The sequence below is a fragment of the Oryctolagus cuniculus genome, chromosome 5 (assembly GCF_964237555.1).
Source record: "Oryctolagus cuniculus chromosome 5, mOryCun1.1, whole genome shotgun sequence".
NCBI lineage: Eukaryota > Metazoa > Chordata > Mammalia > Lagomorpha > Leporidae > Oryctolagus > Oryctolagus cuniculus.
In genome coordinates this window covers 102,285,570-102,298,056 of record NC_091436.1, presented here as the reverse complement: position 1 = coordinate 102,298,056, position 12,487 = coordinate 102,285,570, and the positions used below count along the sequence as shown (strand labels likewise).

At 35.4% G+C, this 12,487-nt stretch overlaps 1 protein-coding gene, 1 non-coding gene and 1 pseudogene across 16 annotated transcripts in view; 2 read left to right on the top strand and 1 right to left on the bottom strand.

Moving 5' to 3' along the window:
• Positions 1 to 12,487, top strand: part of FAM135A (family with sequence similarity 135 member A) — a 125,822-nt gene that overhangs the window by 23,069 nt on the left and 90,266 nt on the right. For all 15 annotated transcript variants that reach the window (XM_070073900.1, XM_070073902.1, XM_008263090.4 and 12 more), the window contains one exon: positions 9,681 to 9,760. In XM_070073900.1, coding sequence (XP_069930001.1) covers positions 9,681 to 9,760 — 80 coding nt within the window. The remainder of the gene's footprint in view (positions 1 to 9,680; positions 9,761 to 12,487) is intronic.
• Positions 2,044 to 2,149, bottom strand: LOC127489544 (small nucleolar RNA SNORA49). The gene has a single exon (XR_007917452.1). It is a non-coding gene; the product is annotated as a small nucleolar RNA SNORA49 (small nucleolar RNA).
• On the top strand, positions 2,838 to 3,004 carry LOC127493291 (U2 spliceosomal RNA; annotated as a pseudogene).

Below are 12,487 nucleotides of genomic sequence, written 5' to 3'. Positions count from 1 at the left end.
AAGCTCTTGGCTCTTGGCTTCAGATCGGTGCAGCTCCTGCTGTTGTGGCCAGTTGGGGAGTCAACCAGTGGATGGAAGACCTCTCTCCCTCTGCCTCTCCTTCTGTCTCTGTGTAACTCTGACTTTCAAATAAATAAATAAAATCTTTTTTTTAAAAGGAAATTATGAAAACAGTCACTTTTAAAGTGACATCAAAGTACTTAGGAGTTAAACATGGAAATGAAAGGCTTTTACAATAAAACTAAAATAGTGATAAAAATTAAGACAAATGGATACATATATCGTATTCATGGATCAGAAGAGTTAATATATTAAGATGTTTACTATCCAAACTGATTTCCAGATTCAGTGTAATCCCTATCAAAACCCTAATGATTTTATTCATAAATACATCTGGTATTGCCAGCACCATTTATTCAAGACATTATCCTTTCTGCATTGTATGATCTGGGCACTTTTGTCAAAAACCAGTTGGCTGTATATGTGGAATAAATTCTGGGTTCTGTATTCTGTTTCATTGATCTGTGTGTCAGTTTTTATGCCAGTATCATGCTGTTTTAATTACTACAGTGTTATAGTATGCTTTTAAGTCAGTTGGCTTCCCATTTGATTTTTTTTTTTTTTTTTTTTTTTTTGCTCAGGATCAGTTTCGCTATTTTGTTTTTTTGTGATTCCATATGAATTGCAGGATTGTTTTTTTCTAATTCTGTAAAGAATGTCATTGATATTTTGATAGGGATTCAATTGAATCTGTAGCTTGCTTTAGGTAACATGTACTTTATATGGTTAATTTTGCCTGTCTTATTCATTCATTCATTTAATTTTAACATTATGTCAAATGTTTTTTGGACATTTTCTTAAGTACCAAATTACATAACTTAATACTGTGTCTCTTAATACCATCTGTTTTTTTTTTTTTTAACTTCTATTTAATAAATATAAATTTCCAAAGTACAGCTTTTGGAGTTAGATAGGCAGAGTTAAACAGTAAGAGAGAGAGAGACAGAGAGAAAGGTCTTCCTTCCATTGGTTCACCCCCCACAAATGGCCGCTACAGCCAGCGCACTGTGCTGATCCGAAGCCAGGAGCCACATGCTTCCTCCTGGTCTCCCACGTGGGTGCAGGGCCCAAGCACTTGGGCCATCCTCCCCTGCACTCCCGGGCTACAGCAGAGAGCTGGACTGGAAGAGGAGCAACCAGGACAGAATTGGCGCCCCAACTGGGCCTAGAACTCGGAGTGCCCGCGCCGCAGGCAGAGGATTAGCCTAGTGAGCCACAGCGCCGGCCTATTTTATTTAGTTTTTAACAGACTCAGTGTGATTTGTAGATAGAATTCTAAGAACATAATGATATTCCCTTCTTCCTTTCCTTCTCCCTTCATGATTTTTAAAAACCAAATACTTAAAACACAGTTCAGTGTTGTAGCTGGATTTGAGGGTAGGTAGAAAACAAATTGCCTACTTAAAGAAAAAAAATGATTCTTTGAAAATCATTAACTGCCATTTACAAGACACTTTATATTCATGTAGCTTCTTCTAAACTTTATATTATAATGTTATAAAATCTTATAAAATTATAAGGTTATAATACAGAACAAAAATTTATATATAAAATTATATAACATAAAATATGAAATTATTTCTAAATAGTGATTTAAAATCATGTTTATACATGTTTTTAACCACTTAAATTTTTAATTTCATAGATTATAAATAATACTATCAGAGTTCTTAGAGAAAAAAAATAGTGATAGAATATTCACAAGCATTTTTTTTTAGCCACTAGTTTCAGTTTTCTTATTCTTTCCTCAAAAGTAAATTCAGCTTTCCACAAAAGGACAAAAAATAGACATTTAATTTTTTTTCCTTTCACCATCTGCTATACCTCTGTAAAAGTGTACTAAGGAGTAGTACTTTCTCATTTGACTATTCTTTCAAGATTTAGTAACATCATTGTCCATTTTAGCTTCTCCTTTATGTGAAAGAATACGAAGTGGGAAAATAAGAAAAGCAAAAGCAAAACAAATTTTTTTCTTTCTTTTTTACTATTAGGTCAATCTGTAGGCCTCAGAAGAAGAAGTTTGAATCTTCGTGGGAAGGGATTTGTGCTTTCTTATCTATCCTTAGGCAATGCCAGGGCACTAAAACAGTAAATTTTTATAATAAAACATTATGACTATGTTTTATGGTCCTTTGCAACTTTTTCTTGCATACTATTCTGATTAATAGCACTTAACACAACATTGTTCATAAAGCGCCATTTTTATTTCCTTAAATGCTCCTGCTTAAGATTAGTCTTTACGTTTTATTTAACAGGATGTGGGAAATAAATAAGATATGTTTTGACAGAGGAGGGGAAGCTGTGGCCTACCAGGTAAAGCCACTCCCTGTGACACGACACTGGTGCCTGTCCTGGCTGGCCCACTTCCAATCCAGCTCCCTAGTGGTGTGCCTGGGAAAGCAGCTGAGGATGGCCCAAGTGCTTAGACCCCTGCACCCACATGGGAGACCTGAAAAAAGGTCCTGGCTCTTGGCTTCAGACCAGTCCAGCTCCAGCCATTGAAGCCATTTTGGGAGTTTACCAATGAATGGAAGCCCTCTCTCTCCCTCTCTTTCCTTCTCCCTCTCTCTGTGCAACTCAAATAAAAAAAGAAAAAGAAAGAAATGACAGAAAAATAGATCACCTGAGTGATTATTTCTTTGTGTTTGAATCTTTATAGATAAATTGATTCTATCTATACATTTTTTTGTAATTCAAATATTTTCTTCCATAGTATTTTCTGTTTTTTTTAATATAAAGGAAGAAATTCGCTTTCATATATTCATTTATATCTGTGCATCGCTTCTCGGCCTTTTGGCTAAGATCAAGTGTAGCATTTATATCTGTGCAACTTAATATTCTTAGTAATTACTATAGGTTTTATTTCTGATAATCCCCTTTTGAGTCCTAAAAGAAGCCTAAAACTAGGAATAGTTATACTTCCCTTTTTATGATTCTAACTTTATTAACATAATAGTTACTTCTTTTTAATTTTCCTGAGTTGTAGAGACTATTGATAAATAGTTAATAGCATCTGGTTTAGGAAATTATATAGCTTATAAATTGTGTAGATATTTCAAATTGTAAAGGTCAAACACAAATGTTTTGATAGGGTGACCAAATAATTTATTGACCAAATCTGAATACTTTTTAAAATGAAAGAAGACACTTAAAATGAAAGAAGATACTGTTAATAATATTCCCAGCCAACAGATGAAAACTAAAAGTTCTGCAGATAGGGCATACAGGAATCCTTGTATAATCAAATTCCTTAAACAAGTCTCAACTTTTTTTTTTAAAGTTACTTAAAACAATAATTATTTGTTGTTTCTCTTGAGTCTCCTAGATGATGGGGCTGGCTGGGCTGATATAAGCTAAGCTTGCTCAAGCATCTGTGGTCAGCAGGTGGGTCTAAAGTGATGTTGGATGGGATTACTCACTTCTCCTTACAGTCTCATCTTTTGGCCGGCCAGACTGAACTTACCAACTCTTGTTTTTAATTGAATTGCAAAATTACCTATTTGCCTAAAATTGTTGGATATGATAGTGGTTTAAAAAGTTATTTAAAAAAATTTGTTACTTGGGGTCAGGGTTGTGGCGCATATAGGTTAAGCTGCTGCCTGCAACTCCAGCATCCCATGTGTCAGTTTGAGTCCTGGCTGCTCCCACTTCCAACCCAGATCCCTGCTAATACACCTGAGAAAGCAGTGGAAGATGGGCAGAGTATTTGGGCCCTTGCCACGCATGTGGGAGACCCAGATGGAGTTACTGGCTCCTGGCTTTGGCACGGCCCCGCCCCAGCTGTTGGGGATTGAACCAGCGAATGGAATATTAATCTCTCTGTGTCTTTCTCTCCATCCCACCCACCCAACCCACTTCCTGGTCCCCATAACTCTCTATCTTTAAAATAAGTAAATCTGTTTAAAAAAAAAAAGAAAAGATTTACTTGCTTTTAGAAATAATGCATTTTTTATTTATCTACATAGTAGTTTAACTACATTACTTTTACTTAAGTTTTAAAAATAAATCAGATACTAACAATCTAAAAAAAGGTTTTATTTTAATTTTAACCTATCCTGTAATATAGTAGATTTATAAATATTGAAGACAAAATCAGAATTCTATATCATTGATGATAAATTTGTTTATCAAATAGAATATGGGTATGTGTCTTATACATAAAAAATATAACTTATCTTAGGGTTTTTATTGTAATAGAAGTGTAATCTGATTACCGGATTATAAGACGATAGACTTCCCAGGTAACTTTTCAAGAGGACTCCAAAAGGGGAGGAAATACTAACCTCAAAATACATAGGGAAAAATTTATATCTGAATGTCTATTCTCGTTTATATAAAGAATAAGAATGGGATTAAGTTGAAGCTGTAACAGTTAAATTAGGTGTTAAAGTGGGGTAAAAATTTCCTCTTTTTGGAGACCATTGCAAAAATCATTAGATATCTTTTTCTACAATTTGTTAGGTCACTGCTATTCATAGTAGCTCATCTCCAAGTGGCTTGTTACTGGTTCAGAAAGAGATGAGTTAATTTTTCCAGAATGTAAATTAATACACTGCTTTCTTAATTGAAAGAGTCTTGCTATGATCAGCTGAAATAAATTGTGGACTTTGTGATACAGTTTGATAACATTTCAGAAATGCATCAGTATATGTATTGTTTTAAGTAGTAACCTATCCAAAAATGTCAAGTGTCTTCAGTAAAATAAAAGAAAAATACTGTGTAAGAATTTGAATACTTTCTCAGCTTTAGAAATCAACCACTTCTATACTCAGTAATTTGTTTTCTTATGACAATTCACATCAATTATTAGAACAAAAATATTTCATCATTGCACTAATTTCAGTCCTTCATTGATTCACTCTGTGTGATGGTATAGGTCTGCATTTAGCCTGAGTCAACATTTTACAGATACAGTGCAGTGCCAGGGTCATTGGATTCAAGGGACTAGTTGGTTGTGTTGCTATGATTTGTTATATAATTTAGGAATTTTTTATAGTTTAAAGATATGAAAAAAAAGTTGTAAAAAATCATAATTGTCAATATGTTTTCTTCCCCCTTGTTCTCAAAGTCTCAAACTCCTTTTGTTTTTATTTTTGTCATTCTTTGATGTAGGAAAGAAAGGGTGTCTACATAGTAATGGATCATAGTAGTCATTGGTAGAATCAAAAGTAATTGAATATCCCAATATTTTGCCACTACTGGCTTTGAACTGTTTTTAAAGTATAAATAAATAAAAGAGATCAAATTAGGAGCTTTGCAGGAGAAAAAAAACACAGAAAACAGAAAAAGTTCAGTATTACTTAATTATCAGTTAACTGTAAGAAAACCTTTGCATTAAAGGACAGTGTGCTATTACGAAGACTGTCTACATGAAAATCAAAGCATGAATGATGTAACTTCAATGTGTTGCAAACCCTTATGGGAAGAGAAAAATTAGACATGAATTTTTGTATTAATTAACAATCTATACAATGTCTATTTCCATATTATTGCTGAATATTCATCTCTGTAAATATATAATTTATGAAACAATGTACATAAGGATAAATTTACTTATGAATCGAGTATTATTGAACACAGCTACTATGTGTGTGGATCTTAGAGTTCCACCTACAACTTAAAAGATGTATTCAAAGAAGTAACCAATAAATTTGGCTAGATAATCAAGCAATAAGAATCGACCTTTTCTGATCATTTTAATCTTTTTGATAACAGCTATTTTAATAAGTATGAGTTGATTCTCATTGTGATTTTAACTTACATCTCCCTTATGAATAGATTTTGAGCACTTTTTCATTAATCTGTTAGCCAATTTGAATGTCTTCTTTTGAAAAATGTCATTTCAGGTCCTTTGCTTATTGGTTTTTTTCAATTGCATTGTTTGTTTTTTGAGGATTGAGTTTTTGAGTTATATATATATATATATATATATATATATATATATTTAACTTTTATTTAATGAATATAAATTTCCAAAGTACAGCTTATGGATTACAATGGCTTCCCCCCCAATAACTTCCCTCCCACCCGCAACCCTCCCCATTCCCTCTCCCCTTCCATTCACATCAAGATACATTTTCAATTCTGTTTATATACAGAAGATCAGTTTAGCATATATTAAGTAAAGATTTCAACAGTTTGCACCCACATAGAAACACAAAGTGAAAAATACTGTTTGAGTACTGGTTATAGCATTAAATCACAATGTACAGCACATTAAGGACAGAGATCCTACATGAGGAGTAAGTGCACAGTGACTCCTGTTGTTGACTTAACAAAACGACACTCTTGTTTATGGCATCAGTAATCATCCTAGGCTCTTGTCATGAGCTGCCAAGGCTATGGAAGCCTTTTGCGTTCACCGACTCTGATCATATTTAGACAAGGTCGTAGTCAAAGTGGAAGTTCTCTCCTCCCTTCAGAGAAAGGTACCTCCTTCTTTGATGACCTGTTCTTTCCACTGGGATCTCACTCGCGGAGATCTTTCATTTAGTTGTGTTTTTTGTTTGTTTGTTTGTTTGTTTTGTTTTGTTTTTGTTTTTTGCCAGAGTGTTTTGGCTTTCCATGCCTGTAAGTTATTATTATTATTTTTTTTTTTGAAAGGCAGAGTGGACAGTGAGAGAGAGAGACAGAGAGAAAGGTCTTCCTGTGCCATTGGTTCACCCTCCAATGGCCGCCGCGGCCAGCGCACTGCGGCCGGCGCACCGCGCTGATTCGATGGCAGGAGCCAGGTGCTTCTCCTGGTCTCCCATGGGGTGCAGGGCCCAAGTACTTGGGCCATCCTCCACTGCACTCCCGGGCCACAGCAGAGAGCTGGCCTGGAAGAGGGGCAACCGGGACAGAATCTGGCGCCCCGACTGGGACTAGAACCCCATATGCCTGTGCCGCAAGGCGGAGGATTAGCCTAGTGAGCTGCAGCGCCGGCCTCCATGCCTGTAATATTCTCATGGGCTTTTCATCCAGATTCGCGTGCCTTAAGGGCTGATTCTGAGGCCAGAGTGCTGTTTAGGACATCTGCCATTCTATGGGTCTGCTGTGTATCTCGCTTCCCATGTTGGATCGTTCTCTCCCTTTTTTATTCTATCAGCTAGTATTTACAGACACTAGTCTTGTTTATGTGCTCCCTTTGGCTCTTAGTCCTATCATTATGATCAATTGTGAACAGAAATTGATCACCGGGACTAGTGAGATGGCATTGGTACATGCCACCTTGATGGGATTGAATTGGAATCCCCTGGTATGTTTCTAACTCTACCGTTTGAGGTAAGTCAGCTTGAGCATGTCCCGAATTGCACATCTCTTCCCTCTCTCATTCCCGCTCTTATATTTAACAGCGATCACTTTTCAGTTAAATTTCAGCACTTGAGAATAACTGTGTATTGATTACAGTATTCAACCAAAACTATTAAGTAGAACAAACAAAAAAAGTACTAAGAGGGATAACGTATTAAGTTGTTCATCAACATCAGGGCAAGGGCTGACCAAGTCACCGTTTCTCATAGTGTTCATTTTTATTTTTTAAAGATTTATTTATTTATTTGAAATTCAGAGTTACACAGAGACAGAAGAAGAGGCAGAGAGAGAGAGGTCTTCCATCCACTGGTTCACTCCCCAATTGGCCACAATGGCCAGAGCTGCACCAATCCAAAGCCAAGAGCCAGGAGCTTCCTCCAGGTCTCCCATGTGGGTGCAGGGGCCCAAGGACTTGGGCCATCTTCTGCTGCTTTCCCAGGTGCATTAGCATGGAGCTGGATCAGAAGTGGAGCAGTCGGGACTCGAACCAGTGCCCATATGGGATGCTGGTTCTGCAGGCAGTGGTTTTACCCCTTATGCCACAGTGCTGGCTCCTCCTTATATATTTTGTGTACTAGCCCCTTATCACATGTATTACTTGCAAAAATATTTTTCTTACCTTTGAATTATTTCTTTACTCTGTTAATTGTTTCCTTTGCTATGCAGAAAGTTTTAGTTTGATGTAGTCCCATTTGTCTATTTTTGCTTTTGTTTCCTGTGCTTTTGGTGTTATATCCAAGAAAAAATTGCCCAGACCAATGTTGTAGAGTTTTTCCCTCATGTTTTTTTCTTGTTGTCTTAAAATTTCAGGTCTTATGTTTTGAGTTCATTTTTTTATATGATAGTTAAGAGCCTAATTTCATCCTTTTGTGTTTGGATATCTTACTTTCCAACACCATTGATTGAAGGAACTGTCTTTTCTCTATTATTTGTTCTCGGAATCTTTGTCAAAAATCAGTTGAGCATAAAGCATGAGTTTATGTTTATGCTTTTTATCCTGTTCCATTGCTCCATGTGTCTCTTTGAATGCCCATGCTATGCTGTTTGATTACAGTAACTGTTTATATATTTTGAAATTAGAGAGTGTGATTTCTTTCACCTTTGTTCTTTTTGCTCAAGATTGCTTTGACTATGTGGGATCTTTGTTGTTTCCATACAAATTTTAGGATTGTGATTATTCCCCAAGTGGCCACAATAGCCAGGATTGAGCCAGAATGAAGCCAGGATCCAAGAGCTTCTTCTGGGTCAGCTAAATGGGTGGCAGGGGCCCAAGGAGTTGGGCCATCTTCCACTGCTTTTCCCAGGCCATTAGCAGGGAGCTGGATGGGAAGTGGAGCAGCTGAGATGCAAACCAGCACCCATATGGGATGCCGTTTTCAGATAGCTGTTTTCCCTACTATGCCACAAGTCTGGTCCCAAGAGTCTAAATTCACTACTTTCAAAGACTGTTTAATTCTGCCACTGCAACGTGAGCATGCATTGCTCTAATCTTTGTTTTATTTGCAAATTTAACTTTAAACTCCCTTCTGGGAAATTATTAAAGAAAAAAGTTAGATACTCAGGTCCCTAGTACTTATTTAGATAACATCTAAAGTTATCCCTGATTTCTAAGTTTATTTAACATCTGGTAATTGTGTGTGTATATGTATATGTACATATATACACATATGTGTATATTCTCTGTTAACATACACAAATTTATAGTGTAATAATGATAAAATAACCCTGTTATGTTTTTAGCTCATACTTTTTCTAACTTAAAGTACTACTAATGACTGGGAAATATTTGAATATATATAATGTTTCAAGATCTTTGAAGAATAAGTAAGCAAATAAAAATACATAAACAAATAGCTCTCACCTTGAAAACAATGAATTCTTCAAACCAAATACATCTTTGTTATTTGTTGTTGAAGCCAAGTTTTAAGAACCATTTATGATTAATCCCATATTTTCTCAAAATGTTTGAGTGATTTGCTTTTTATTAGCTATTTACAGAAAAAATAAATAAGCCAGATTAAAAAAGTCATAAATGCCTCTGATCCCACAGATTGTTATCACAACCCTCTCATATAAACTAAATACCATATATGAGTATATTGCTTCTGTTTTTTTTTTTTTTTTCATTCACCTTTGGACATGCTGCCATTCCCTTTTGGTTTTATGCCTAGCTAATAGTTGACGTGTGAATCTGATGTCTTTTTTTCCACAGATGGTAAAAGTAATGAGAGACTGATACAATTAGACCAACCTTATTAGTTGTACATAGAAGTGGGGCATTGCATATTTTAAAAATGTTTTGAAATGACTTCCTTATTTTATTTTAGCTTTTACCAGATTCGTGCATCTATGAAAATTCCACCAAGAATCCCCCACAGAGTAGAAGCTAGTTTATTACATGCAACAGGTAAGTAGAAAATATTTTCAAGTTCTTTCAAAAAGAACTGAAGTAACATTATAATTGTCAATAATTTTTCGTAAGTATTTTTTCACTACAGATATAAGAAGCCAAACAGTATCATTATGATGTCTTTTATAAGAAATAAATTTGAAACCTCAGTAAAACAGACCTGATTATATATACCATGTATCCTTAAGTTTCTTACAATGAGCATGTGAAAGAATACATATGAAATTTCCTTGGAAACAGAGCACATCAGATGCAATTTTAAAAGATACACAGTGAATATGAACACATAATCTGACTTCTGATTGCGTAGGTTGTTTATGATAAGTTTATGGCATATATTTGATAGTACTTTTTTAACCAAAACTTTTCCTGGGTTAATTACTTTAATTAGAGAACAAAGAGCAGTAAGGCAGTGTAGGAAGGTATAAGATAGACATGATAGCAGCTCTGTTATTTACTCATATTCTCAGGAGAGACACCAGCATTGATTTGAGCTAAAACTAGTGGTCCTGACATCACTGGACATTTTCCTGCTTTCTCACTATGGTAAAAAGATTGAATATACAGAAAAACAAAATCTAAACATGAAATTAAAAGATAACACAAAAATTTCCCTGAATACTTTGAAGCCACCTTGTTTTTTCTTTTTAATAAGCTCTTGTGATATGTACACTTTGCAAATATTTTCCCATTCTACAAGTTGTCTTACTCTGTTGTTTGCTTTGTTGTATATAAGCTTTTTAGTGTGATGAACTCCTATTTGTCTGTTTTAGGTTTTGCCCATCCCGATGTCCTCAAGCACTTCCCCTATGTTTTCTTCCAGTAGTTTCATAGTTTCAAGTCTTAAAATTGGGTCTTCAGTACATTTTGACCCTCCTGGGGTTCTCATTAGCAGGATGCTAGAATCATAAGCCAGAGCCCATTGTTGCACTCAGGTGCAACTATGGGATGTAGTCCTCTGAACTACTAGGTCAAACAACCATGCCTGGAAGCTGTTTTATTCCACATTGTTAGGAAATGAAATGGTTAATAAAATGTTCTAAAAAGTTATATAAGCCTTACGTGAATTACTAGATTTCAAATCTTAAAAATATCCCTAACATTAAAGCTATACAGAGCATAATTAGACCATTTTAAAAAGAAAATATATTGCTGGGTAGGTGTTTGTCACATTGGTTATCATGTCTCTTGGGATACCTGCATCCTACATCATAGTTCCTAGATTTGAGTTCTCAATCCACTTGTGATACAGCTTCCTACTAATGTGCTTCCTGTGGGGCAGCAGGTTATGGCTCAAGTACTTGGGTCCCTGTCATCCACGCGGGAGACTTGGGTAACTTCTAGACTCCTAGCTTTGGCCTGGTCCCTCCCTGGGTGTTGTAGGTATTTAGGGAATGAACATGCATGAAAGGTCTCTCTTTGTGTCTCCTTTCTCTTTCTCTCGCTCTTTTAAATAAATCAAAGTAAAGAATTTTAAAATGTGTTGAGAGTTTGAAGAATTTTGAGTTGTATCATACTATAGATAGTAATGCTGATTCATGTTACATATTAATCAATTGTACGCAATAGAGAATTGACCCTATCTTCCTGTAATGGTCAGAAGTTCAGGGAGGCCTGTGGTTTACAACTTCCTCTCCTCCACACCCCCCACCTAAAAAAAAAAGCTAAACTTTTGTCCTGATATATGTGTTACTGTATCTGTTTATTGCCATCATGGAGTCTTTTCGTAAACCTACTTTGCAGAAACACATAGATAGTAAAATAATTGATGTTACAAGATTTAGACTTAGTTCCCCCTTATGAACTTCCTTAAAACTGGTAGACTAGATATTTTATTCATTTTATCTCCTGAAATTGCCAGTTGAAAAAAACCTTAGATTTCAGTTGGTGAGATATTTTTTAAGATAGCAAGATACTTGACATAAATTGCAAAAATCATCACAGATTATAGTTTATAATATCTAGGCCATTTGTATGGCAGAAATACAAAGTAATGAATTTACAGTATTTTGGCATTGTGACAAATTTTGTTGTTTAGGCATTGTGACAAATTTTGTTTCAGAAATGCAAAGATAGGGTACCATCTCCTAACCTTTTCCTAGAGACAGTCATTTTTGTTTTTCTTAATTATGAGTCCAGAATTAATCATTATTGCTGCCACTTCAGTTTCTAGATTCTGACATTATCAACTGTGTTTTATTGACTACTATATGGATGGTCTGATGGTGTAATAGTGTGTGGAAAGGAAATCTCTTCTATTTAACTATAACATTTGTTTTTCATTTATTAAAAAGAAAAAGAGAGAGACATATTGCCCATCTACTGGTTCACTCCCCAAATGCCTGTAATGGCTCTTGGGGCTGGGCCAGGTTGAAGCCAGGAGTTCAATCAGGATCTCTTAGATTGGTGACAGTGACCCATTTAGTTGAACCACCACCACTAGCTCCCAAAGTGCGAATTAGCAGGAAACGAATTGGAAGCAGAGTTGGGATATTAATATATACTTTAATGATACATATTAATACGTTATAAATGTTTGAGAAATAAGTATTTGGAAAAAAATAAATATTTGGAAAGCTATGGACTTCCATGATATGTAATTTTAATTTTTTTAAAGATTTATTTATTTATTTAAAAAGCAGAGTTAGAGAGAGAGAGCTTCCATCTACTGGTTCACTCCCCAAATGCCTGCAATGGGTGCTGGGCCAGTTTGAAGCCAGGAGC